Source organism: Haliotis rufescens, unplaced genomic scaffold (assembly GCF_023055435.1).
Source record: "Haliotis rufescens isolate VD_foot unplaced genomic scaffold, xgHalRufe1.0.p SCAF_86, whole genome shotgun sequence".
Lineage (NCBI taxonomy): Eukaryota > Metazoa > Mollusca > Gastropoda > Lepetellida > Haliotidae > Haliotis > Haliotis rufescens.
Genome location: NW_025964379.1, coordinates 1,313,462 through 1,340,123, shown reverse-complemented (window position 1 = coordinate 1,340,123; position 26,662 = coordinate 1,313,462). Strand labels below are relative to the sequence as shown.

Sequence of the window (26,662 nt, the reverse complement as noted above, 5' to 3'; positions counted from 1 at the left end):
GCTCTCCGCCCGAGAACATCCAACATATACTCTATAAAGGACATGTCAACAGGCCAAAAAGTGTAGGTTTCCGTCATCCGGAAACCTTCCGGAAACCTTCCCACTATGGATCCGGCCCGGATACCTTCCGGAAAGCTTCCAAAAAATGTCAAAATTTGGGGGTGCATTTTGTTCTCTTAAAGGGCAAGTGTACACGAAAATGAACCTATTTTTTTGGTACTTTTTCAACATTAAAAGTGTTAAGCTAGTAGAGTCATAGACAAAAATATAAAAATATCACAATTAATTAACATATTTTTTTCATTAAAACGATTTATATTTTTCACATTTACCAAGTGTTCTATTTCCATAACAAAAACACCATGGCTTATGCCCCTTGCAATATGACGTCATTGGTGCCAATTGATAAACAGTATGACGTCATCAAGCTTTGTTAGAGCGGCTTCACGTGGTGTATGTACAAGTGTGTGATTCTAGCGTCTCAGGTGCGCAGCCTACTGATTTGAACATGGTATACTGTTCGGTTCCTCGCTGTTCAAATTACAACGCAAAGAAACATTATTCTAAAATTAGTTATTTTCGTTTCCCAAAATCGCCACGGAGAAGACAACAATGGATAAAGTACTGTAAGATTCACGATGATGGATGGAAAGGTCCGTTGGGTGAATATCGCGTCTGTGATGCTCACTTTGACACTTGCTGTCGTGTTTCGCGAGCAATGCCTTCCAGTTGTTCGACTGATCGGAAACAATTACGCCCGGATGCTGTACCATCCTTATTTGGAAACGGGATCAAGGGACAGCACTCCCATCAAGACCCTGACTGGAGTGTTTTCGTAAACAAACGTCGTAAAGTCGAAGCATCTCGGGTAAGTTTAATGTATGTAATATCACATAAAATCTAAACACGGTAGCATATAAGGTAGCTGTTTAACACAGGAATAAGTTAGTATTTGTTCATAGTTTCACGAGATAATTAAGCATGTTAAACGTGCGTCTCGTTCACTTCCTGGAATTACTTGGACATCGATATTCGGTGATCAGCTGATCGCAGTACTACAGTGTGCTGCACGGTTTTGTGATTTTGATAGTTGACATATGTGTGGTAAGTAATTTTCACGTAACGAACTTCATCGATTGTTTGTATTTGTTTTTTTAATTTACAGTCGTTCACCTTCACGAGCGATAAAAGTGAATTTGAATATAACTACCCCTCGATGCCCGTGGGCAGTCAGTGTGGAGATGTACCGTCCGAGAAACATAACTTGCACATACAACCCCCTAATTGGACAGCAGATGCCGGAACTGACACCAACCATCTCATTTCGGTAAGCTATTTAGCGACAACAAAACATACTACACGTATGTCATTAGACATGATTAGACTGATTTAGCATTAACTGATAATTCTCAAAGTTCTGGAAAGACGTACATACATATATGTAGTATTCTTTACACGTCTTTGATGCCGTTAAAATACACAAATCACTGACATGTAGTTAATTCATAATGTGCTATCGCTGAAATTTTGTGAATGACACAGATGACAAACTTGTGAATGTTTGTACTATTTCTATCAAATTTGTAGTGTCGAAGCAAGTCATGCCAGACTCTGATGCCCTCACTCAGCTCAACAGGTACTCAGAAGAGCCTGAATACATCCCGGTGCACGGTAGCTGTCCAGTGTACACCGCAAACATGTGACCGTGCTACACAGTATGAGGTAACAAATTCATATTTCAAATTAATCAAGCATAAATTTATGTAAAAATGATTTTTTTCACAATTGAAATATGTTGTACATTATATTCTTGTGATACTGTAACAGAATGTAACTGACATTTTCTAAATCTAATTGTGGCATTGTACACTGGTGACATTTGTAACCAGGCACCAAGTGAGGCTGGCAGCAAGCATGATACACCTTACACAAGTGATGATGACAGTGACAGTGATGAAGACTACCACCCTCTTTCAAGCAAAGTCAAGTTCGAAGAATTTCAGTCCCAGCAAAAGTATGCATTGAATGTACCATTTTCCAATTCATATCAAATCTACCATAGCACGACATATTTAAACATCATTTGAACACACAATCTAACATGTACAATCACTTCAGTCAATCAACAAAGTAATTTGACAGTTGTTATTTTATATTTCAGGTCCCTCAATGATCATCTTGAAGAAACAAAGTTCCTGGTGTTCAAATCCAATTTGTTGTCTTTGTTCTTGTTTTGCAAGTTATGCTTTTGTTCATGCAGAGCCACTATTTATAAAGTCTGTGGTAGTCTTGTGACTGTTCAGATACAGTGCCTTAGACACAAAGAGCATCTGTATTTCTGGAGTAGTCAGCCAGTCCACAAACAACTGCCACTTGGCAATTTGGCCATAGCTTGTGCTATTTTCTTTAGTAGCCTTTCCCCAGTAAAGGCTCTGAGGAGCTATTCAATACTGAACATGTACAGCATAAGCAGATCAACGTTTCATAAGATCCAGAGAAGCTATATTGTTCCAGCCATTTCAAGGGTGTGGTCTAAACATCAAAATCAACTCCTGCTTGAAAGAAAGGAGAAATCCATACGCCTGGCAGGGGATGCAAGGTGTTGCTCACCTGGACACACAGGTTAATCCACATTTTTTAGCTTTAAAGTACATGTATTCAAAAATCCTCTTTAGTCCAATATATTTTTTGTATATACATGTATATGCATATGAATACATATTATGTATGTGCCCAAATCATTTGAGACTACAAGCCCGAATATGGGTCTTAGCATAATTTTCAGTTAAATTTAGTGTTATTATAAGGATTATTATCAGCTGAGCTTATTCGACAGAACAGAAGTTTACTAGATTTGGGCTTCTGACTTTTGGCTAAATTGTCAACTGTGTACATGTGCGATGTAGATTGTTTAGTCTTTAGTATTCCAATGTGTGACTTGGCTGAATATGTGTAAGCATACCCATAACTGACAAATATGATAAATGCCACGGCTGACATAAAATTTAGAAATTTTCATTGCCTTTGATATATTTAATGTAACCATGTATTAGAAGAAGACATAAATTGCACTGTATGTTATGTCAGCTTTATGTAGTCTCTGTGTTTTTTAACATTGTTACAGCCAAGTATGGAAGCTACACCTTGATTGATGTGGACACAAACCATGTTTTGGACATCCAGTTGGTACAGGTAAGAACACATATTCTTGTCATAACAAGGGTTCATGATACAGTAAAAGAAATACATACAGTTAAATACACCAACTGCACATGATGTGACCTGAACATGTTGAGTTGTGTCCAGTGATACTTACAGACATTACATACTGAAAGTGTTGATGTTGAACATCTCTGTACAGGTGTGAACAACTGAATTTCTATTGTTCTATTTTCAGTCGAATGAGGTGGCCAATTCTAATGCCATGGAACTTGAGGGATTAAAAAGGGGCCTTGCATTTCTTCAGGCAGCCAGGGTGGATGTTTCAGACATCATTACAGACAGGCACACGCAAATTAAAGCCTACTTAAGGAAGGAGGAAGCTGGCATTCACCACTGGTTTGATGTATGGCATGTAGCTAAAGGTGAATACATAGTTATACAAATCATCAATATCAGCATGATTAGATTGTAACTAATGTATTTCATCACCTAAAACGTAATAAACACACTTCCAGGTAATTTCTGTACAATATTATCATTATATGACATTACTAGCCATTGTACAGGTAGCTTTTAATGTTTTCAGGCATTTACAAGAAACTTCAAAAAATCAGCAAAAAGAAAGGCCTGGAAATAATCAGCTTGTGGGCACATTCCATTTCCAATCACCTATATTGGTGTGCTGCAACCAGCAAGGGCAATGCCGAGGAGGTGCAAGCTAAGTGGTTGTCGATTGCTAACCACATAGCTAACATCCATAGTGGTCATGGTGCAAGCTTCCCTTCATGTATGCACGGGGAAATTCAAGATAGAATTTGGGTAACTGCTGGTATGTAAAATAAACAAATAAGCTTCATAATGTTTGATATAAAAGAAATTGTCTGCCACAAAAATGAGATTGTTAAAAAGTGTTATTTAGAAAAAAATTATTTTTTCTCCTCGTCTTCATAAAAAATGTGTTGGTGTCACTGATAAAACAATTGCACCACAATATCACATGCTCGGCCCCTTCTACATTTTTGTATTGACTAAAAGTCATATTTTAACTTTCTTGATTTACTGACAAATGTAAAATGTTTAGTGACAAGGGCTGTGTATCGATACTCACCACTAAAGATCAATTACTATGCCAATTGTTTGTAGACATTTTTTCATGACAACCCCCTCCCCCCACCCAGTGAAAATAATGACCAGATTACCAGTCCCCAAATAAAGTATCAAATTCATAACTTATTTAGTAGAAAATATATATATAATACTATGTATAAGTATATGTATTATAATTTCCAGGCACACGAGCTCACAAGGAGATTGAAAGTATCCTCAAGTCTACATATCTCCTTAAAGATGTGGCTAAACTGTCACCCCATGGGCAGACATCACATCTGGAAGGATTTCATAGCGTGATATGCCACTTCGCTCCCAAATTTTATCACTATCATTACAACGGAATGAAAGCAAGGTATGTATTGTGATGCTTTAAGAGAAACAAAAATAAAACTACATTATGGGAGACTAATCTTCAGTTAATGATTGCAGAATCCTACACAGAGAAAGTATGACATTGCAGTAATTGCAATGTGTAGGCTGTGACTGTCAGCAGACTCCAGACAATTGGAGCATATAGTTTTCTCAGTCTTGATATCAGAAAGTTTTGACAATGTTATTATAACCATTACCATACCATTATGTGTACATCATGATATATATATAATATAATTACAATCTGTGACAATAAGAATACTGTAACAGGTTGCTGATGTCTGCACTCCATTTCAACGAGAATGGTAGTCGGCACATTGCAAACACCAAGAATGGACACGAGAAATGGAGTGTTTCTTATCCTAAGAGCAGAAACTGGGAAGCTGCTGCTAAACCCCTCAAGACAAATCCAACATACGGTATGGATGTTATTGGTGATAAGTGGCTTTACATGAGATCCATCAACATGGACTTTTCAGGAGGTTGAATCCTGTTTTTTATGGACCTGAAATAGTTGTTAGCATATTGTGTAAAATCTTTTACAGTACAATGAAAAGCTGTTATGTGATTTTGGTGTATTATTTTTTCAGAATATGTTGGCGAGCTGCTACATGAAGTGTCATACCTCCGAACAGAGTTTACGAGTTTTAACCTTGCCAACAACTCCCTCAGTGAGAACCAGCCACCCTGCATAACTGACACTCATGGAAAGAAACAACAAAAACAGATTGTTGTCAGAAATCATAAAACCAGATTTCAATAAAACAGTATTTATTTTAGTGAGAATAGAGGAAACCCGTATACACATCCGATGGAAATCTTTCACGAATTTTATGTACAACACAAGAAGGAATAACTTTTCGATGATTCTTTCCTAACTTTTGCCAAATCCAGTAGGTGAATCTCCTGTAGGCGAGATGTCGGTAAATTCTGAAAAGCATGAAAATAATTTTGAATACAGTGCATTAAAGGTATTGCCATTTTTTCTCTTACAAAACGTTACAAATATCATGTACTTTTAGAAGATGGATATGGAGTGGTTCTAGGGGGTTCATGCAAGATGATGTTTTGGGGATTTTTTTAAAACAAATATTTTCAAAGTTTCCATGGTAAAACCTTTGACATAGACTAAAATGGCAGCATTGCTTGTTTCCAAGTGACGACAAGCAGTTCTTAACACACCCTACAGTATCCAGTGTGTTAGACCTATTACATGATTCTATCAATAAATATAGAATCTATTATCTAAGAAGGGGTGGAGGAGAGGGATCTTACTTGACTAACACAGCACCTCACTGGTCAATTCAAAGATGCATAATGAATTCACAAATGTCAAAAAAGCTGAGTTAACTGTTCCAATATAATCATATCAAGTTAAATGACATAGGTATAACAATTTCCTTGGAAAGTATGTGTGACGGTGCCTTGTCAACAATTCAGTCATGACTTATACAATTGATCATGTTTGCATGGTATGTTTAATACTATTGCTTTGAATATGATTACAAAACTTGTCCGAGAAATAAACATTTAATGAATTGGAGAATTATTTCACTCGTCATATTTGTTTGTTTTACTTGACATATCTTCAAATACAATATACACATTTAAAAACAAGTCGAAAATTTGTTTTAAAATCCTGACTCGTAGTCTACAATAAACAAGAGAAGACTTTGGTCACTGATGAAAGTAAATCAGGCATTTTTTCCCAAAATTTGTTTCAGGTATTTTTATGTTTCATGAAGCTAATACATTCAAAAAACGTAAATGATGGTTTTAGCAACAAAAACCTTTGTCCCTTGATGTAACTTAATCTGAGAAAAATTCTCATCCCTGGAAATAAAATTATGAGATTATGGAAGTTGAATTTCTTATTTAAATTTTAGTGAAATTTGGGCGTTCAAATTGTTCTACAAACATGTAATCCTCTCTTGATAAAGCATACAACTATTTTATGAATTATTAGAATGTATCATACTTGTGTACTGGTTCATCATCTCCTATCGGACCACTGGTGTCAATGAACTCATTGTAGTACGCCTCCATTCCATACTTGCTCAGTGACACTTCATAGAGGCCAGGGTGGTAAGTGATGCAGCTGAAGTTGCAGGTAGATGTGTCATCAAGCTTATTCTGGACAGGAGCAACATCAACACAACACAGCTCCTCTACCTCAGACTGCATTCCCACACAGCAACCACATGTACACCTGTAACATTATTGCATCAGGTATATTATTTTTCATGATTTACACTTTGTGTAAGTACACAGTTCATTACCAGGCCAAATTAATAAAATAATATTAGGTGAAAACAATTTTAACATTTTTACTAAAGCATATGCAATTAATAGTTACAACACAGAGTATCGGACTTGAAGTGTTCATGATGTACGAAGGATAAAACATATTTTATAACGCCAAGTAAATTATAATAGTGGCACAAACTCATGGTTACTGTTAGGTCTATTTAGAGGTATCAAATATCTGCCTGAAGTCATTTTCCAGTGACCAGTTATACTAGGGTATGTTACAGTTTCCCAGCAATGTTGCAATGGCTTTGTTGTGATTCCGTGGTGAGAGCAAACCAATATTATAAACAATGATCTATTAAACTGATGTCGAACAAAACACAAAATATTGGGACTCATCAGGGCCTACTTTTCAAAAGGTGCTAGTTTCGTACAACGGGTGGCAGATCGGACAACCGATTGAACACGACATCGAACAATACGACAGTCGTTTTGAATATGAATTTGGATCTTAAATATTATTTCATAGATCTGGAGAGGTTAACATGTGGCTCTTGTCAGTATGTTCACAATCGGAAACAACGTGTTGACTCGACAGCCTGCGGGACGAACACCTAAATCGTGTTACGCAAAGAATAGCAACGGTTGGCGACATACTAGTATTAAAATTGCCATGTAGCCTGCGAAGTAGCCCATGGGTGGTGAGGATAGTGAAACATTTTTGATAAGCTCGGATTGGACGATATTGCTATGGAATCGTAACAGGGTGGGACAGGATAAATGGTTACAGAAGAGTATGGGTTAGGCTACCAGGCATGGCAAATATCTCTAAGAATATGTTTCGCTTCTGGAAATGTACAATGAGCTGTAACAAGATATTTAGGCCAAGTTTATTCTTACCACAGTGGTCTCGTCGGTTGTTCAGTAGATGGGTCGGAGGCTGACGACACGAATAAGAGGTCTTCGCTTGTTTCTTCTTCGTCGCCATATCTTGACTTTATCTTGAAGTTCGGGAAATGTTCAGGTGTTGGCTCAAAAGCATATGGCTTTACAATTTCTGTCTGGTCAAACGAAAATTCTTCACTATCAGACGATGAGCTGGACTCGTAGGCCATGTTGTTTTACCGTAAACTGGTACTTGATATATTTTGCGCTGAGAATAGACAGGAACCCAGTTAAATTGGCACCAATTACGTCATAATCTAAGGGGGGTAACTCAGGCCTGTTTAGCTCGCAAATCGAACGCCTCACAACGGCATTTCATTTTCACACTATTGTGAGCTTCCTACTTTCACTGTGAAAAAGATGAGTGTATATTTTCAAACACAGACACTAATTAATTCTAAAATTGCGTTTTGTTTAGAAAAAGAAAGAAAGTGATTTTTGCGTGTACACTTCCCCTTTAAGTGTAAAACACTTAAAAGAATTATCTGGAAAATACCAAGAAATTTGAAGGTTGCTGAAGGTATCTGGAAGGTTTCCGGAAGGTTTCCGGATACCTTCCGGAAACCTACAATTTTATTGCTGTGGTCAGGGGACATAGCGGGGGATATGCCTTCTCGGCAGGGATAATCTGTAAGAACCTTGGCACGATGTGGTCTGGCACTGTCATTTTGCAGTTCAAAATGTCTGTCGATAATTTTAGAGAATGTATCAACGACAGGACACAACATTTCGTCGACAAATAAAAGTCCATTCACGATAATCAAGTCAGTTTCGCCTGTCATCTTTGATACCACCCCTCGAAAAGACGCTACAGCCCACATACCGATAATGGTAAAGAATTGTTGCCCTGGCATACAGGTCGCCGCTACGTCGCCAACAACGAGTTCTGCCATCTGTGAATCGGAGGCAAAACATAGATTCGTCTGTACACATGGTGTAACGCCAAGATCCCCCCAATCCTTGCTGCCTATGGTAAGATGCTGGGGGCACACTGTTCACAAGACGTCTTAGTTTACGGCGGGGTGCATGCATAGAGCCAATTTGTAACAGTAGATGTTGAATTTCGCCTTCCTGTTATTGTACGGAATTATCTGTTGATAACAGGAGAAGATTTGAATTTATTGCGTGGAATAATTAATATAATGTTACAATTATTGCCACGCCCAGGTATCTGTGCACCCCCACTCGTTGACGGTACTTGTCCCACAGTCGAGAAATTACACTTTTTTATTTTCCAAACACGCGCGCAACTTGGAATGTTGACATCCCCCTCGTCTGTCGTACACACAATTCGCCATTTTGTCTGTTCATTAAGATACTCGGAGTCTGTTTTATGCGTGTGCGCAACTCAATTGCATTTGTAATTGTGAGCTCCCCTACAGACCAGTGATTGATATCATGAGCATCGATCCATGCAATTTGGATACGATGACCTGCATGAACCAAGTCAGCGAGCCTGACCACCTGATCCCGTTAGTCGCCTTTTACGAAAAGCGTAGTCGCCTTTTACGACAAGAATGGGTTGCTGATGACCTGTTGTAACCCGGATCTTCACGAGTTTGCGTCGTACCCAAGTCAGGACAAACAGTTCAGACGCATCAGTCACAAAGCGAATAATATATCATCTGCAACTTTATCTTCTTAAAGCCAATATCAATGTGGGACTGGTTTGTCTGCTTGTTAGACACTGGTGTGATACAACATTGAACATTAGGCAGCTGTATCATCTTGATGAGTATACATAACTGAAACAGCTATACTGATGGAGCAAGCATATACTGATGGAACAAGCATATACTGATGGAGTAAGCATATACTGACGGAGCAAGCATATACTGACGGAGCAAGCATATACTGACGGAGCAAGCATATACTTATGGAGTAAACATATACTGATGGAGCAAGCATATACTGATGGAGCAAGCATATACTTATGGAGTAAACATATACTGATGGAGCAAGCATATACTGAAAGAATAAGCATATACTGACGGAACAAGCATATGCTGATGGATTAAGTATATACTGATGGAGCAGGCATATACTGACTGAGTAAGCATATGCCTAAGGAGCAAGCATATACTGATGAAGCAAGCGTATACTGACGGAGTAAGCATATACTGATGGAGTAAGCATATACTGATCATATCAACCTTCTTGCAGTGTTATTATGTCCACGCTATATTTACCTTCCAGTATTGAGATGGTCTCCATGCTGTATTTACTGGAGATCTCCGTGTGCAGGACTGTGATGCGCATGAGCAGAAGCTTCCTTAGTAGGTCTCCAAGAAGTGACGTCATCTCAGCCTCGTTGTGGATGATCAAAATTATTTCGTTTCTGGAAAGGAACGTACATGGTATATCACCTATATCACTGAAGAACTGATCGTGTGTATATACAATCAACATCGATTGCAAATATCTACCTAATCCATTATTACAACTTCAACTTCATTAGCGCGCACACACACACACACACACACACACACACACACACACACACACACACACACACACACACACACACACACACACACACACACACACACACACACACACACAGATATAGAGACAAACAGACACACGCAGACACCCACACGCACAAAGACACACACACACACACACACACACACACACACACACACACACACACACACACACACACACACACACACACACACACACACACACGCCCAGTCACACACAAGCAATGACAAACGCACACACAAAATACAAAGAAACACACAAACAAACAGACACATACTTAGACAATCACACGCTCAAAGACACACATACACACACAGAGTCACACACACAGTTACACACAAGCACAGACATACGCACACACAAAATACACACACACACACACACACACTTAGACACGCACACGTGCAAACACACACACACATAGTCACAAACAAACACACAAAACATACACAGACCCGCACACACACATACACAAACAGACAAACACACAGACACACTGACACACACGTGGCACTCATTTTGATGGGAATGTACAAAGGGTCTTTAGTGGTTACAGCGACACACCGATTCCTATTCGGATGCAGCGTGTGATATGATGCCGTGGTGTAAATTGGCATTTCCTTGAAGTATTCGTAGATGCCTTGAAGTCTTCGTAGATGCCGTGATGGTTATGCGACAAGTTCTGTCTAATCGAATGTGGTGTTGTATGCAATGTCTTGCGTAGTTGCGCTCTGGTGGTTACGTCACGTGTTCAGTGCAGCTGGGCCGTGGTGGTTGCGGGCCATGTTCTGTGCAGCTGGGCATTGGTTTTAAAAAGACATCTGCTGCAAACATTACCAGTTGACAAAGTCTCCAAGAATTGAATTAGGAAAGACGGAACCTTTTGTTCTCAAAGAAACACTACGTGTATTGTATTAATCATTCATCATCCAAACGCTGCAGCGAACAGCCATTCATCTTGTTATGGGACGGATCGATAGCAATCATGAAGGAAAACAAATTCACAAATAGCAACATCAGGCTTGACACACAGTCTTACCCCGGCTTACGACAATAGACCGACTCAATGTTATCCTACGCGTCCGTATTGGTACATTACATGCGTATTACTCGTACACTCGGACAACAAGCTAGACGGATGAAGCCACACAACCCCGTCGACACTCGCTGTAAGCTTGTGTACGCTTAGGCTTATTCCCCGAGGCATGCTATGTAGATTAAATCAAGCACATGAAACGATACGGCTCTTGTAAAGTTTGCAGCAAACACAGATGCAGTTTATGGGACAATGACAAATCAGGGATGAAAATCAATACCGATCAAACTCGCGGATGATTCAATGACTCTAAATGGATGTAAGCAGGCCATCCCGATCGTCCAGCATCTGCAAGGCATGTCGTTCAGTCGTTAATTCGCCTATTGTCAGGAGATCTATCTGGCTACATCAAAAGTTCCGATCTTGGAAAGTTGATATAGAGTCATACAATATTTAATTGTACCATAACTGCATAGAATTCAGTAATTGGGAAAGAGCGTTTGGCCAGATTATCGAACATAGACCTGTTTATACTGAAACGCGTGGATGGTTCGAGAAGATATATCGCCTGTTTATACGGAGAGACAATAAGGGCGGGGGGTCGTTATAGAAGCTTGAAGAAATGACTGCTAACTCTCAATATATCCTCGAATGATGACATTATTGTAAGTGTTTCCCTTCCACCGATTGACCCACCTGAGTGAGTGAGTGAGTGAGTTTGGTTAAACGCCGCTTTTAACAGCATTCCAGTTATATCGCGGCGTGTCAGCTTAATGTGGGAAGATAGCCCGAAGTGATACCCGTCTCAGACGGGTATGGTGCTCGCCTCGTCTGTTTCATATTTGGCGTGACAAAATATTCGCCTCAAGACAAAAATATGTCTGATGCAATTCCCAATTTTGACGTGTACCATGAGTTCCCGTGGTTTTTTTTCAGGTGAACAATTGACTTACCTTTGCATGTGTTTATGACGGGAGCCGCCGGTGGGACAGGACACAGTCACCTTTCCAGAACACCTGGTATTAGCACTATTTGATAGCGATTCATTATCACAGGCCAAGGGTTTTAGTCGGAATCGTACAATCAACTGCTTGTAGCAGAGAGTTCAGGTGACTATAGAACAGTATGGAGTATCAGCACTATTTGATAGTGATTCATTAACACAGGCCCATGATATAGTCGGAATCGTACAATCAAATCTGCTTGTAGCAGAGAGTTCAGGTGACTAGGGAACAGTATGGAGTATCAGCACTATTTGATAGTGATTCATTAACACAGGCCCATGATATAGTCGGAATCGTACAATCAACTGCTTGTAGCAGAGAGTTCAGGTGACTAGGGAACAGCATGGAGTATCAGCACTATTTGATAGTGATTCATTAACACAGGCCCATGATATAGTCGGAATCGTACAATCAACTGCTTGTAGCAGAGAGTTCAGGTGACTAGGGAACAGTATGGAGTATCAGCACTATTTGATAGTGATTCATTATCACAGGCCCATGCTATAGTCGGAATCGTACAATCAACTGCTTGTAGCAGAGAGTTCAGGTGACTAGGGAACAGTATGGAGTATCAGCACTATTTGATAGTGATTCATTAACACAGGCCCATGATATAGTCGGAATCGTACAATCAACTGCTTGTAGCAGAGAGTTCAGGTGACTAGGGAACAGTATGGAGTATCAGCACTGTTTGATAGTGATTCATTAACACAGGCCCATGATATAGTCGGAATCGTACAATCAACTGCTTGTAGCAGAGAGTTCAGGTGACTATAGAACAGTATGGAGTATCAGCACTATTTGATAGCGATTCATTAACACAGGCCCATGATATAGTCGGAATCGTACAATCAACTGCTTGTAGCAGAGAGTTCAGGTGACTATAGAACAGTATGGAGTATCGGCACTATTTGATAGTGATTCATTAACACAGGCCCATGATATAGTCGGAATCGTACAATCAACTGCTTGTAGCAGAGAGTTCAGGTGACTATAGAACAGTATGGAGTATCAGCACTATTTGATAGTGATTCATTAACACAGGCCCATGATATAGTCGGAATCGTACAATCAACTCTGCTTGTAGCAGAGAGTTCAGGTGACTAGGGAACAGTATGGAGTATCAGCACTATTTGATAGTGATTCATTATCACAGGCCCATGATATAGTCGGAATCGTACAATCAACTGCTTGTAGCAGAGAGTTCAGGTGACTAGGGAACAGTATGGAGTATCAGCACTATTTGATAGTGATTCATTAACACAGGCCCATGATATAGTCGGAATCGTACAATCAACTCTGCTTGTAGCAGAGAGTTCAGGTGACTATAGAACAGTATGGAGTATCAGCACTATTTGATAGCGATTCAATATCACAGGCCCATGATATAGTCGGAATCGTACAATCAACTCTGCTTGTAGCAGAGAGTTCAGTCGACTATTTAACGTTTTTTAGGGTTTTTGTTTCATTCTTGTTTTTGTTACATAAAAGCAGTCCAGGTTATATTTCTCCCTTGGCTTCATTTGGTTTGGCTTTATTTTCAAATGAGTGAAATGTGCTTTACCTCGTTTTAAACAGTATTCCAGTGATGTCACGGCGTGTCAGTTTGATGGGAGAGGAAAGCCCAGAGTGAAGCAAGTCTTTGACGTTTACCCCTTTGGGGAACAACCTTGCCGAACTTCAAGAGGAATACATTTTGTGGAAACCAATTGCAAATGCTAGCCTTAGGCAGTCAAGAGATTTTCTATTTTGAAATGTTTTAAAAATTAAATTACATTTGGAACCGAAGGCGGCTGTTTGAAATTTATAAATTTCCGGCCATCGAAAACTCCCGCCTCACCTGGACCCTTCTTTTTACGAAGATCACAGTTGGGTTTCCAGCAGTGTTGAAAAGAATGACAATACACCTCCATAAGAGAACATATTTACTCAACAAATACCTTAATATTTCAAGATATATTTTAAGAAAGAAATTTTCTCTTATTAAAGTCGGTTTCAAATCTGTGAAATGAAGAGAGGAGTACAATCAAATATAATATACCAATAAATACAAATACAAATATTTTCCTCCACAATCACACTTATCAGAGAGTCTCTAAATAACAGCGAGGGTTCCAAGAAGCTTTTCTAGAATCCTGCCGTTATTTCAGCTGTGCACTCGAGGAAGCTGACAATAAGTCCTTCAATAAGTCAGATCGCACTGCCAATTGTCCAGGATGAATCAAAAGCTTAATCGCCTTACAGACACCATGGCATGTAATTAGATATATCTACAGTCGACTGAGTGAAATATATTGTAACTGTCAATCAGGACGTGGAGGCAATTTGCCAACCCTCCAGTTCGTCCTCTGTAGAATCTCTACAGGAGAACCTGCCGGCACGAACACCTCAGAGTATTAATACCAACCACTTGATGCCGGACACAAGGTACTCCATACAGAAAAAGCTGGCATCGCGAACTTGGTGAAACGGTATATGGGAGGACATAGATAACTTATTGTCAACTTACTCAATGATCGAAAAGCTTTCACTCCTTCACCCCCGTGAAAGGTGAATTAGACACGTTGGTTCTTAATGCCATTTTTTAGGAAATAAAAGCGAAAAAAACTTTCCATTTGAAAAAAACTAGAGTCGATTGTACGATTCCCCCAGAAGCATGTGTTCAGGAATTTCTATCAATACATGATGGTACCAGGCGTGCGAGAAAAGGTGACCGTATCCTGCCCAATCGGTGGCACCCTCCACAAACACATGAAAGGCAAGTCACTGTTCTCCCTATAAAAAACACATGAAAGGCAAGTCACTGTTCTCCCTATAAAAAACACGGGGACGCGTTGTACAAGTAAGGGGGCCCGGGTGGCCTAGTCGTCTAAGGCGCCGCGATTCGCTGTGCAGAGTTGCGTCCCTTCGGCTTGCCAGAAACCTATGACTGACGGTTCGAATCCCGGTTCGCACCGATTATGTTTCTAGGTTTGTCAGCACCATACCCGTGCTCGTGGGTTTCACTGAAGTGGTAAACGTCTGAGACCTGCATCACTTCGGGCTTTCCTCCCACTTTAAGCGGACACGCCGTGATATAACTGGAATACTGTCAAAAGCGGCGTTAAACCCAACTCACTCACTCACTGTACAAGTTAACACAGGAATATATGAAAATGTACTCTACATGTCTAACATAAAAAGAAACGTTTTAAAAGCTTCACTGCCGCCTCGAATGATGTACCTCGAATGTTGTTTCTCGAATGTTGTACCTCGAATGATGAACACGTGAAATAACGGAAATGTAAATAATCAATTTTAGGTCGTTAAACCGATGGTAGATAGTATTAGCTATGATCAACAGACTGATACCAACCGGTCCCTCTTTCGTTTAAATTCAAGGCGTCCCATGATATGACATAGATATGTCCCGTCCTTGAAAGCGATACACCGTCATCCAAAGATCTTAAGAGTCAACCTAAATGCCAAGAGTTGCCTCAGGTATTTTGAGAAATGAGAACGACTAAGGTTGATGAACGAAAAGGACGAGACTCGGGCAAATTTGCAGTCATAGTAAATGTCGTTTACATCGTTCAAACACCACTTTCGTTGTCCGCTATCACAAATATCATGATGCTTACCCGTCTACCTGAGCCACAAGCGCAACCACCCCGCACCTGCATTCGAGCCGCAACCACATATAACTGCAACCATAACCGCTACCGCACCGCACCGCACCGATACCGCACCGTATCGCTCCGCACAGCACAGCACCGCACCGCACCGATACCGCACCGCACCGATACCGCACCGCACCGCACCGCACCGCATCGCAACGCAACGCAACGCAACGCAACGCAACGCAACGCACCGCACCGCACCGATACCGCACCGCACCGCACCGCACCGCACCGCACCGCACCGCACCGCACCGCACCGACACAGCACCGCATCGCACCGCAACGCACCGCTACCGCACCGCACCGACATTTTTCATGTGTAACCCAGGCTTATGCGAGATAAAGCTGTTTTCGTCAGCACCAATACTCACAACGATAACAACGCCAACAGAAAACACATCCGCGACTAGCTTCCTCACCAGAACACGCGCACGCACATGCGTACACCCGCTCACGCAACAAACACGCACAGGCATTCATCCCGACTTACTTCTGCACGTGGTATCCCACTCCCACCTGTTCCGCCGCCAATGGCGTGGTGAGGTCAAACACGAACTGACCATCATAGGTCAGCTGACCATTCTCCTTCGTGAAGGCGTGGTGGAGCTGGCCCGGGCTGGCCAGGAACTCTGGCCACGCCAACACTCTGACGGCCTCTAAATCCATGGCCGTGCCCTCAGGACATCGGAGTACACACAAGATGGATTGGCTCAACGCTCTCGCCTTTACTGCAAAAACATCGTGGATAGAAGACTGTTCTGTTTCTTGTAACCACCTGTTGTTCCCCTTCCTCGTATGCCCGTGTATCAGGCGTACATGGACGTCAATGTCACATTAGTCCATTTGAACAGGTGATGACGCTCTTGAGGTCTTCGTCGATGGTCGTAATCCGCTTTTGCACAATTATCTGAAAAAATAAAATATTATAAAAATATCATTTGATTTTAATATCGATCATCTATCGATATTCTTATTTAATTGGAGTGAGTGGGTGAGCTGGTTTAATGCCTTTTAGAACAATATGGCAGTTTCACCGTATGACAGCTTATTGCTGGAGGACACTTGACAATGTCGCAGGATGGTATCTAATTTCACATGTACATCACTGAGAACCACGTGCACAGACGTGAAGCTGAACCAAAAAACAACGGATCCAGGAGGGTAGGGTGCACAACTCCGCGCCTTATACGAGTCTCAGACGCCGACGTCTTATGTCGCTACTTTTTTATTCACGTATCAATAAACACCTTATAGAATGTAGATCTATTTACAAAGACCTTACACTTTTTATTTTTATTTCCATGATACGTTATTTGTATGAGAAAGACATGACATGTCTCCATTAGCGGTTTATAGCTAAATTCGTTAAAAACATTTACTACACTAAGAGCATAATATATCTTGAAGCAAATAGCACCACTTGTTTCAATAGGCAGTCAAGCGGTAACAGACACTGAAGAATCCTGAATCTCCGTTCTTCGCTAGATATTCAAAGTTTCTTTCAACAACAAATTGTCTTATATACTCTGTTCCAAATGAGACCGACCCGTGAAGATCCGGGGTGGAATAGGTTTTCAGCAACCTATTCTTGCCGTAAAAAAACGACTATGCTTGTCAAAGGCGACTAACGGGATCGGGTGGTCAGGCTCGCTGACTTGATTGATGCATGTCGTCGATACCAATTGCGTGGATCGATGCTCATGATGTCAATCACTGGATTGTCTGGTCCAGATTATTTACAGACCGCCGTCATATAGCTGGAATTTTGCTGAGTGCGGCGTAAAACAACAAACAACAACCCAAATGCGACCGACACCAGTTGGCGATGACAGAGTTAATTAGACATGATTTAAGAGAACGCAGAAAAAAAATAATGGATACGGCGGAGATTAAAGGATGTATTTAGTTTGATAAACCGCATGGCAAAAGAAATTATAACTTAAAATCAGATTTCACGAAACAGGTACAAACGTTATCAAAACGTTACAAGGCTGCCAACAGACGCCATAAGACTGTAAACGTGAGGTTAAAAAAGAACTATGATATCCGTATCAAATACATCACGATTGAATAACCATTTCTTGTTTGTTTCATATTTAGCCTCAATCAAAGATGGACGCATAGTTTCTTTTGCCCAGCAGTTTAGTTACAGTAAACTACGGTTATAACGAACTACGGCTATAACGAACTCAAAGGGACCACTAATTTTAATTCGTTATAACCGTAGTTCGTTATAAGCAAATGTACGGAATATACACAGCAAATGGACAGGACCCAAAAAATAGTTCGTTATATCCGTCAGTTCGTTATAAGCGTGTTCGTTATAAACGTAGTTTACTGTATTTGAGTGCGAATTAACGTCATGCTTTACCATTAGGTGTTATAACTATTTAGTTCACTGAACGTTTTGACAGCTACAAATAAGACATGTGGGCTTTGGTCTGATGAGAAATTCGGTTTGACTCAAACTACGGATAATTCTATACAGTAAACTACGTTTATAACGAACACGCTTATAACGAACTGACGGATATAACGAACTATTTTTTTGGTACTGTCCGTTTGCTGTGTAAATTCCGTACATTTGCTTTTAACGAACTACGGTTATAACGAATTATAATTAGTGGTCCCTTTGAGTTCGTTATAACCGTAGTTTACTGTATATAATGCCGATATTATGGTTTAAGAATATTTATTTTGTATCGTCGCTGACGATTCAGTGAAAGTTAGTTTTTCAGTTAAATACCGGAAGCGAATATAGTCTCAATTTAGTTCTATTCCCAAAGAGTGACATGGGACGTTTTCACCAAGAAGTGCTGGCACCAAACACCATCTAACGTGTATCATTCAAAAGAATTTAGAGACAACGGTAATTTTCATTAAATCTCAAAATGACTATGAAACCGGTTTGATGAAGTTTGACGAAGTATATAAGTGTCTTACAAAGCGAGCGACCCGTGCAGATCCGGAGTAGAATATGTCTTCAGCAACCCCTGCTTACCGTAAAAGGCGACTATGCTTGTCGTAAGAGGCGACTAACGGGATCGGGTGGTCAGGCTCGCTGACCTGGTTGATGCATGTCATCGTATCCCAATTGCGTGTATCAATGCTAATGATGTCATTCACTGGATTGTCTAATTCAGGCTCGATTAATTACAGACCGCCGTCATATAGATGGCATATTGCTGAGTGCGGCGTTAAGCAGCAATCAAACAATCAACCAACTGTTGGATGTGTTTAGCATGATTGCGATCAGCTCCAGCATCGTCATTATAATGTAATGATGTTAGTCTAAAGAAGATATCAATCACTGGATTGTCAGGTCCAGAATTTATCGACAGACCGCCTTCATATAGCTGCAATATTGCTGAGTGTGGCGTTAAGCAGCAAACAAACAAAACATACAAAGTAGACACTATTGTAGATTGTAAACATTTAAAACAGAACACAATACTATTATAACGGTGTTTACAGCGTCTCTGGCAAGAACGTTTAACCTGTTAGCAGTTCCAGAATATAAGCAACATAGTCCCTTTGGTGCGTGTGTAAGCGCCATTTGTCTTTCCGTCATAAGACTCAGTGAGATAAGATAGCTTTGTTCTGTTGTATGTCGAGAATGTTGTAAGGGACGAGGTTACCATGTCACTTGGGGTCGCAACGTGCCCGGCACATGATCTGAAGGTCAGTGGAACCAGTATCGAAAAGGAGAGATATTACAAATATTGCAGTTGAAGGCGTGTAGTTCTAAGCATGGACAAGGAGGACAATATTCTAACGGGGAAGCTTAACCGCAAACGTTGATAATTCAGGGCAAGTGTAACGCAAGAGAAGGATAGACAAGGATAGACAAGGATGAAGGTAACCTTCGACCAAGATACCCAAGGATGAGGATAACTGTATGGATTAGGATAACCCAGGACAAGGAAAGGCACGTATGAGGATAACACAGGACAAGGAAAGCCAAGTATGAGGATAACCCATGCCAAGGAAAGCCAAGTATGAGGATAACACAGGGCAAGGAAAGCCAAGTATGAGGATAACACAGGGCACGGAAAACCAAGTATGAGGATAACACAGGCCAAGGAAAGCCACATATGATCATAACACAGGGCAAGGAAAGCCACATATGATGATAACCCAGGGCAAGGAAAGCCACATATGAGGATAACCCTGGGCAAGGAAAGCCACATATGATGATAACCCAGGGCAAGGAAAGCCACATATGATGATAACCCAGGGCAAGGAAAGCCATATATGATGATAACCCAGGGCAAGGAAAGCCATGTTTGAGGATAACACAGGGCAAGGAAAGCCACATATGATGATAACCCAGGGCAAGGAAAGCCATGTTTGAGGATAACCCAGGGCAAGGAAAGACAATTATGAGGATAACCCAGGGCAAGGAAAGCCATGTTTGAGGATAACCCAGGGCAAGGAAAGCCAAGTATGAGGATAACCCAGGGCAAGGAAAGCCACATATGATGATAACCCAGGGCAAGGAAAGCCACATATGATGATAACACAGGGCAAGGAAAGCCATGTTTGAGGATAACCCAGGGCAAGGAAAGCCAAGTATGAGGATAACCCAGGGCAAGGAAAGCCACATATGATGATAACACAGGGCAAGGAAAGCCACATATGATGATAACCCAGGGCAAGGAAAGCCATGTTTGAGGATAACCCAGGGCAAGGAAAGACAATTATGAGGATAACCCAGGGCAAGGAAAGCCATGTTTGAGGATAACCCAGGGCAAGGAAAGCCACATATGATGATAACCCAGGGCAAGGAAAGCCAAGTATGAGGATAACCCAGGGCAAGGAAAGCCATGTTTGAGGATAACCCATGCCAAGGAAAGCCAAGTATGAGGATAACACAGGGCAAGGAAAGCCAATTATGAGGATAACACAGGGCAAGGAAAGCCAAGTATTAGGATAACACAGGGCAAGGAAAGCCAAGTATGAGGATAACACAGGGCAAGAAAAACAGTACATTATGAAAACCCACACGACCCCGGAGTGACAACTCTACCTCATACGGTTGTAGAAGTAGTACATTAATACACCAGTAGCTCCCACAACACATGCCCATACAAGTAGTCAGTGGTATCCCAACTACATGCGCCCTAGTAGTCAGTGGTATCCCAACTACATGCGCCCTATTAGTCAGTGGTATCCCAACTACATGCACCCTAGTAGTCAGTGGTATCCCAACTACATGCACCCTAGTAGTCAGTGGTATCCCAACTACATGCGCCGTAGTAGTCAGTGGTATCCCAACTACATGCGCCGTAGTAGTCAGTGGTATCCCAACTACATGCGCCGTAGTAGTCAGTGGTATCCCAACTACATGCGCCCTAGTAGTCAGTGGTATCCCAACTACATGCGCCCTAGTAGTCAGTGGTATCCCAACTACATGCGCCGTAGTAGTCAGTGGTATCCCAACCACATGCGCCGTAGTAGTCAGTGGTATCCCAACTACATGCGCCCTAGTAGTCAGTGGTATCCCAAATACATATACCCTAGTAGTCAGTGGTATCCCTACTACATGCGCCCTACTAGTCAGTGGTATCCCAACTACAGGCGTCCTAGTAGTCAGTGGTATCCCTACTACATGCGCCCTACTAGTCAGTGGTATCCCAACTACATGCGTCCTAGTAGTCAGTGGTATCCCTACTACATGCGTCCTAGTAGTCAGTGGTATCCCAACTACATGCGTCCTAGTAGTCAGTGGTATCCCAACTACATGCGTCCTAGTAGTCAGTGGTATCCCAACTACATGCGTCCTAGTAGTCAGTGGTATCCCTACTACAGGCACCCTAGTAGTCAGTGGTATCCCAACTACATGCGTCCTAGTAGTCAGTGGTATCCCTACTACATGCGCCCTAGTAGTCAGTGGTATCCCAACTACATGCGTCCTAGTAGTCAGTGGTATCCCTACTACATGCGTCCTAGTAGTCAGTAGTATCCCTACTACAGGCACCCTAGTAGTCAGTGGTATCCCAACTACATGCGTCCTAGTAGTCAGTGGTATCCCAACTACATGCGTCCTAGTAGTCAGTGGTATCCCTACTACAGGCACCCTAGTAGTCAGTGGTATCCCAACTACATGCGTCCTAGTAGTCAGTGGTATCCCTACTACATGCGCCCTAGTAGTCAGTGGTATCCCAACTACATGCGTCCTAGTAGTCAGTGGTATCCCTACTACATGCGCCCTAGTAGTCAGTGGTATCCCAACTACATGCGCCCTATTAGTCAGTGGTATCCCTATTACATGCGCCCTAGTAGTCAGTGGTATCCCTACTACATGCGCCCTAGTAGTCAGTGGTATCCCTAACACATGCACCCAAGTAGTCAGTGGTATCCCAACCACATGCACCCTAGTAGTCAGTGGTATCCCTACTACATGCGCCCTAGTAGTCAGTGGTATCCCAACTACATGCGCCCTAGTAGTCAGTGGTATCCCTAACACATGCGCCCAAGTAGTCAGTGGTATCCCAACCACATGCACCCTAGTAGTCAGTGGTATCCCAAATACATGCGTCCTAGTAGTCAGTGGTATCCCTATTACATGCGCCCTAGTAGTCAGTGGTATCCCTACTACATGCGCCCTAGTAGTCAGCGGTATCCCTAACACATGCGCCCAAGTAGTAAGTGGTATCCCAACCACATGCACCCTAGTAGTCAGTGGTATCCCTACTACATGCGCCCTAGTAGTCAGTGGTATGCCAACTACATGCGCCCTAGTAGTCAGTGGTATCCCTATTACATGCGCCCTCGTAGTCAGTGGTATCCCTACTACATGCGCCCTAGTAGTCAGTGGTATCCCTAACACATGCGCCCAAGTAGTCAGTGGTATCCCAACCACATGCACCCTAGTAGTCAGTGGTATCCCAACCATATGCGCCCTAGTAGTAAGTGGTATCCCTACTACATGCGCCCTAGTAGTCAGTGGTATCCCAACCACATGCACCCTAGTAGTCAGTGGTATCCCAACCATTTGCGCCCTAGTAGTAAGTGGTATCCCTACTACATGCGCCCTAGTAGTCAGTGGTATCCCAACTACAGGCGTCCTAGTAGTCAGTGGTATCCCAACTACATGCGCCCTAGTAGTCAGTGGTATCCCAACTACAGACGCCCTAGTAGTCAGTGGTATCCCAACTACATGCGTCCTAGTAGTCAGTGGTATCCCAACTACATGCGTCCTAGTAGTCAGTGGTATCCCAACTACATGCGCCCTATTAGTCAGTGGTATCCCTATTACATGCGCCCTCGTAGTCAGTGGTATCCCTACTACATGCGCCCTAGTAGTCAGTGGTATCTCTAACACATGCGCCCAAGGAGTCAGTGGTATCCCAACCACATGCACCCTAGTAGTCAGTGGTATCCCAACCATATGCGCCCTAGTAGTAAGTGGTATCCCTACTACATGCGCCCTAGTAGTCAGTGGTATCCCAACCATATGCGCCTTAGTAGTCAGTGGTATCCCTACTTCATGCGCCCTAGTAGTCAGTGGTATCCCTACTACATGCGCCCTAGTAGTCAGTAGTATCCCAACCATATGCGCCCTAGTAGTCAGTGGTATCCCTACTTCATGCGCCCTAATAGTCAGTGGTATCTCAACTACATGCGCCCTAGTAGTCAGTGATATCCCTACTATATGCGCCCTAGTAGTCAGTGGTATCCCTACTACAGGCACCCTAGTAGTCAGTGGTATCCCAACTACATGCGTCCTAGTAGTCAGTGGTATCCCTACTACATGCGCCCTAGTAGTCAGTGGTATCCCAACTACATGCGCCGTAGTAGTCAGTGGTATCCCTACTACATGCGTCCTAGTAGTCAGTAGTATCCCTACTACAGGCACCCTAGTAGTCAGTGGTATCCCAACTACATGCGTCCTAGTAGTCAGTGGTATCCCAACTACATGCGTCCTAGTAGTCAGTGGTATCCCTACTACAGGCACCCTAGTAGTCAGTGGTATCCCAACTACATGCGTCCTAGTAGTCAGTGGTATCCCTACTACATGCGCCCTAGTAGTCAGTGGTATCCCAACTACATGCGTCCTAGTAGTCAGTGGTATCCCTACTACATGCGCCCTAGTAGTCAGTGGTATCCCAACTACATGCGCCCTATTAGTCAGTGGTATCCCTATTACATGCGCCCTAGTAGTCAGTGGTATCCCTACTACATGCGCCCTAGTAGTCAGTGGTATCCCTAACACATGCACCCAAGTAGTCAGTGGTATCCCAACCACATGCACCCTAGTAGTCAGTGGTATCCCTACTACATGCGCCCTAGTAGTCAGTGGTATCCCAACTACATGCGCCCTAGTAGTCAGTGGTATCCCTAACACATGCGCCCAAGTAGTCAGTGGTATCCCAACCACATGCACCCTAGTAGTCAGTGGTATCCCAAATACATGCGTCCTAGTAGTCAGTGGTATCCCTATTACATGCGCCCTAGTAGTCAGTGGTATCCCTACTACATGCGCCCTAGTAGTCAGCGGTATCCCTAACACATGCGCCCAAGTAGTAAGTGGTATCCCAACCACATGCACCCTAGTAGTCAGTGGTATCCCTACTACATGCGCCCTAGTAGTCAGTGGTATGCCAACTACATGCGCCCTAGTAGTCAGTGGTATCCCTATTACATGCGCCCTCGTAGTCAGTGGTATCCCTACTACATGCGCCCTAGTAGTCAGTGGTATCCCTAACACATGCGCCCAAGTAGTCAGTGGTATCCCAACCACATGCACCCTAGTAGTCAGTGGTATCCCAACCATATGCGCCCTAGTAGTAAGTGGTATCCCTACTACATGCGCCCTAGTAGTCAGTGGTATCCCAACCACATGCACCCTAGTAGTCAGTGGTATCCCAACCATTTGCGCCCTAGTAGTAAGTGGTATCCCTACTACATGCGCCCTAGTAGTCAGTGGTATCCCAACTACAGGCGTCCTAGTAGTCAGTGGTATCCCAACTACATGCGCCCTAGTAGTCAGTGGTATCCCAACTACAGACGCCCTAGTAGTCAGTGGTATCCCAACTACATGCGTCCTAGTAGTCAGTGGTATCCCAACTACATGCGTCCTAGTAGTCAGTGGTATCCCAACTACATGCGCCCTATTAGTCAGTGGTATCCCTATTACATGCGCCCTCGTAGTCAGTGGTATCCCTACTACATGCGCCCTAGTAGTCAGTGGTATCTCTAACACATGCGCCCAAGGAGTCAGTGGTATCCCAACCACATGCACCCTAGTAGTCAGTGGTATCCCAACCATATGCGCCCTAGTAGTAAGTGGTATCCCTACTACATGCGCCCTAGTAGTCAGTGGTATCCCAACCATATGCGCCTTAGTAGTCAGTGGTATCCCTACTTCATGCGCCCTAGTAGTCAGTGGTATCCCTACTACATGCGCCCTAGTAGTCAGTAGTATCCCAACCATATGCGCCCTAGTAGTCAGTGGTATCCCTACTTCATGCGCCCTAATAGTCAGTGGTATCTCAACTACATGCGCCCTAGTAGTCAGTGATATCCCTACTATATGCGCCCTAGTAGTCAGTGGTATCCCTACTACAGGCACCCTAGTAGTCAGTGGTATCCCTACTACATGCGCCCTAGTAGTCAGTGGTATCCCTACTACATGCGCCCTAGTAGTCAGTGGTATCCCTACTACAGGCACCCTAGTAGTCAGTGGTATCCCAACTACATGCGCCCTAGTAGTCAGTAGTATCCCTACTACAGGCACCCTAGTAGTCAGTGGTATCCCTACTACATGCGCCCTAGTAGTCAGTGGTATCCCTACAACATGCGCCCTAGTAGTCAGTGGTATCCCTACTACAGGCAACCTAGTAGTCGGTGGTATCCCTACTACATGCGCCCTACTAGTCAGTAGTATCCCAACCACAAGCGCCCTAGCAGTCAGTGGTATCCCTACTTTATGCGCCCTAGTAGCCAGTGGTATCCCAACTACATGCGCCCTAGTAGTAAGTGGTATCCCAACTACATGCGCCCTAGTAGTCAGTGGTATCCCAACTACATGCGTCCTAGTAGTCAGTGGTATCCCAACTACATGCGTCCTAGTAGTCAGTGGTATCCCAACTACATGCGTCCTAGTAGTCAGTGGTATCCCAACTACAGGCGTCCTAGTAGTCAGTGATATCCCAACTACATGCGCCCTAGTAGTCAGTGGTATCCCTACTACATGCGCCCTAGTAGTCAGTAGTATCCCTACTTCATGCGCCCTAGTAGTCAGTGGTATCCCAACCACATGCACCCTTGTAGTCAGTGGTATCCCAACTACAGACGCCCTAGTAGTCAGTTGTATCCCAACTACATGCGCCCTAGTAGTCAGTGGTATCCCTACCACATGCGCCCTAGTAGTCAGTGGTATCCCTACTTCATGCGTCCTAGTAGTCAGTGGTATCCCAACTACATGCGCCCTAGTAGTCAGTGGTATCCCTACTACAGGCACTCTAGTAGTCAGTGGTATCCCTACTACATGCGTCCTAGTAGTCAGTGGTATCCCTACTACATGCGCCCTAGTAGTCAGTGGTATCCCTACTATATACGTCCTAGTAGTCAGTGGTATCCCTACTATATACGTCCTAGTAGTCAGTGGTATCCCTACTACATGCGTCCTA

General features: G+C 42.8%; 3 protein-coding genes across 6 annotated transcripts in view; 1 reads left to right on the top strand and 2 right to left on the bottom strand.

Moving 5' to 3' along the window:
* LOC124115195 overlaps positions 1–26,662 on the bottom strand; it is an 84,753-nt gene that overhangs the window by 6,977 nt on the left and 51,114 nt on the right. For all 3 annotated transcript variants that reach the window (XR_007219501.1, XM_046476111.2, XM_046476110.2), the window contains exons 2-3: positions 16,516–16,932; positions 10,029–10,177 (exon numbers count right to left, since the gene is read on the bottom strand). Coding sequence is in view for 2 of the 3 variants with exons in the window: in XM_046476111.2 (XP_046332067.1) it covers positions 10,029–10,177; positions 16,516–16,691 (325 nt within the window). In the remaining variant the exon portion in view is untranslated. The remainder of the gene's footprint in view (positions 1–10,028; positions 10,178–16,515; positions 16,933–26,662) is intronic.
* Positions 414–5,407, top strand: LOC124120650. Of its 2 annotated transcripts, XM_046483520.2 has the most exons (11): positions 414–868; positions 1,166–1,327; positions 1,588–1,722; positions 1,890–2,014; positions 2,162–2,622; positions 3,125–3,192; positions 3,398–3,584; positions 3,749–3,991; positions 4,453–4,624; positions 4,915–5,063; positions 5,235–5,407. In XM_046483520.2, the coding sequence occupies exons 1-11, from the start codon at positions 509–511 to the stop codon at positions 5,405–5,407; spliced, it is 2,235 nt and encodes a 744-aa protein (XP_046339476.2). In that variant the 5' UTR covers positions 414–508. The 2 variants fall into 2 exon arrangements, with proteins under 2 accessions (XP_046339476.2, XP_046339478.2); XM_046483522.2 differs by having other exon boundaries at positions 416–1,327.
* LOC124150339 (P2X purinoceptor 7-like) lies at positions 5,241–8,273 on the bottom strand. The gene is made up of 3 exons (XM_046522327.2): positions 7,795–8,273; positions 6,623–6,853; positions 5,241–5,574 (listed from the first exon to the last, which is right to left on the bottom strand). Exons 1-3 carry the CDS (start codon positions 8,007–8,009, stop codon positions 5,421–5,423), a joined length of 600 nt encoding a protein of 199 aa, XP_046378283.2. The 5' UTR covers positions 8,010–8,273; the 3' UTR covers positions 5,241–5,420.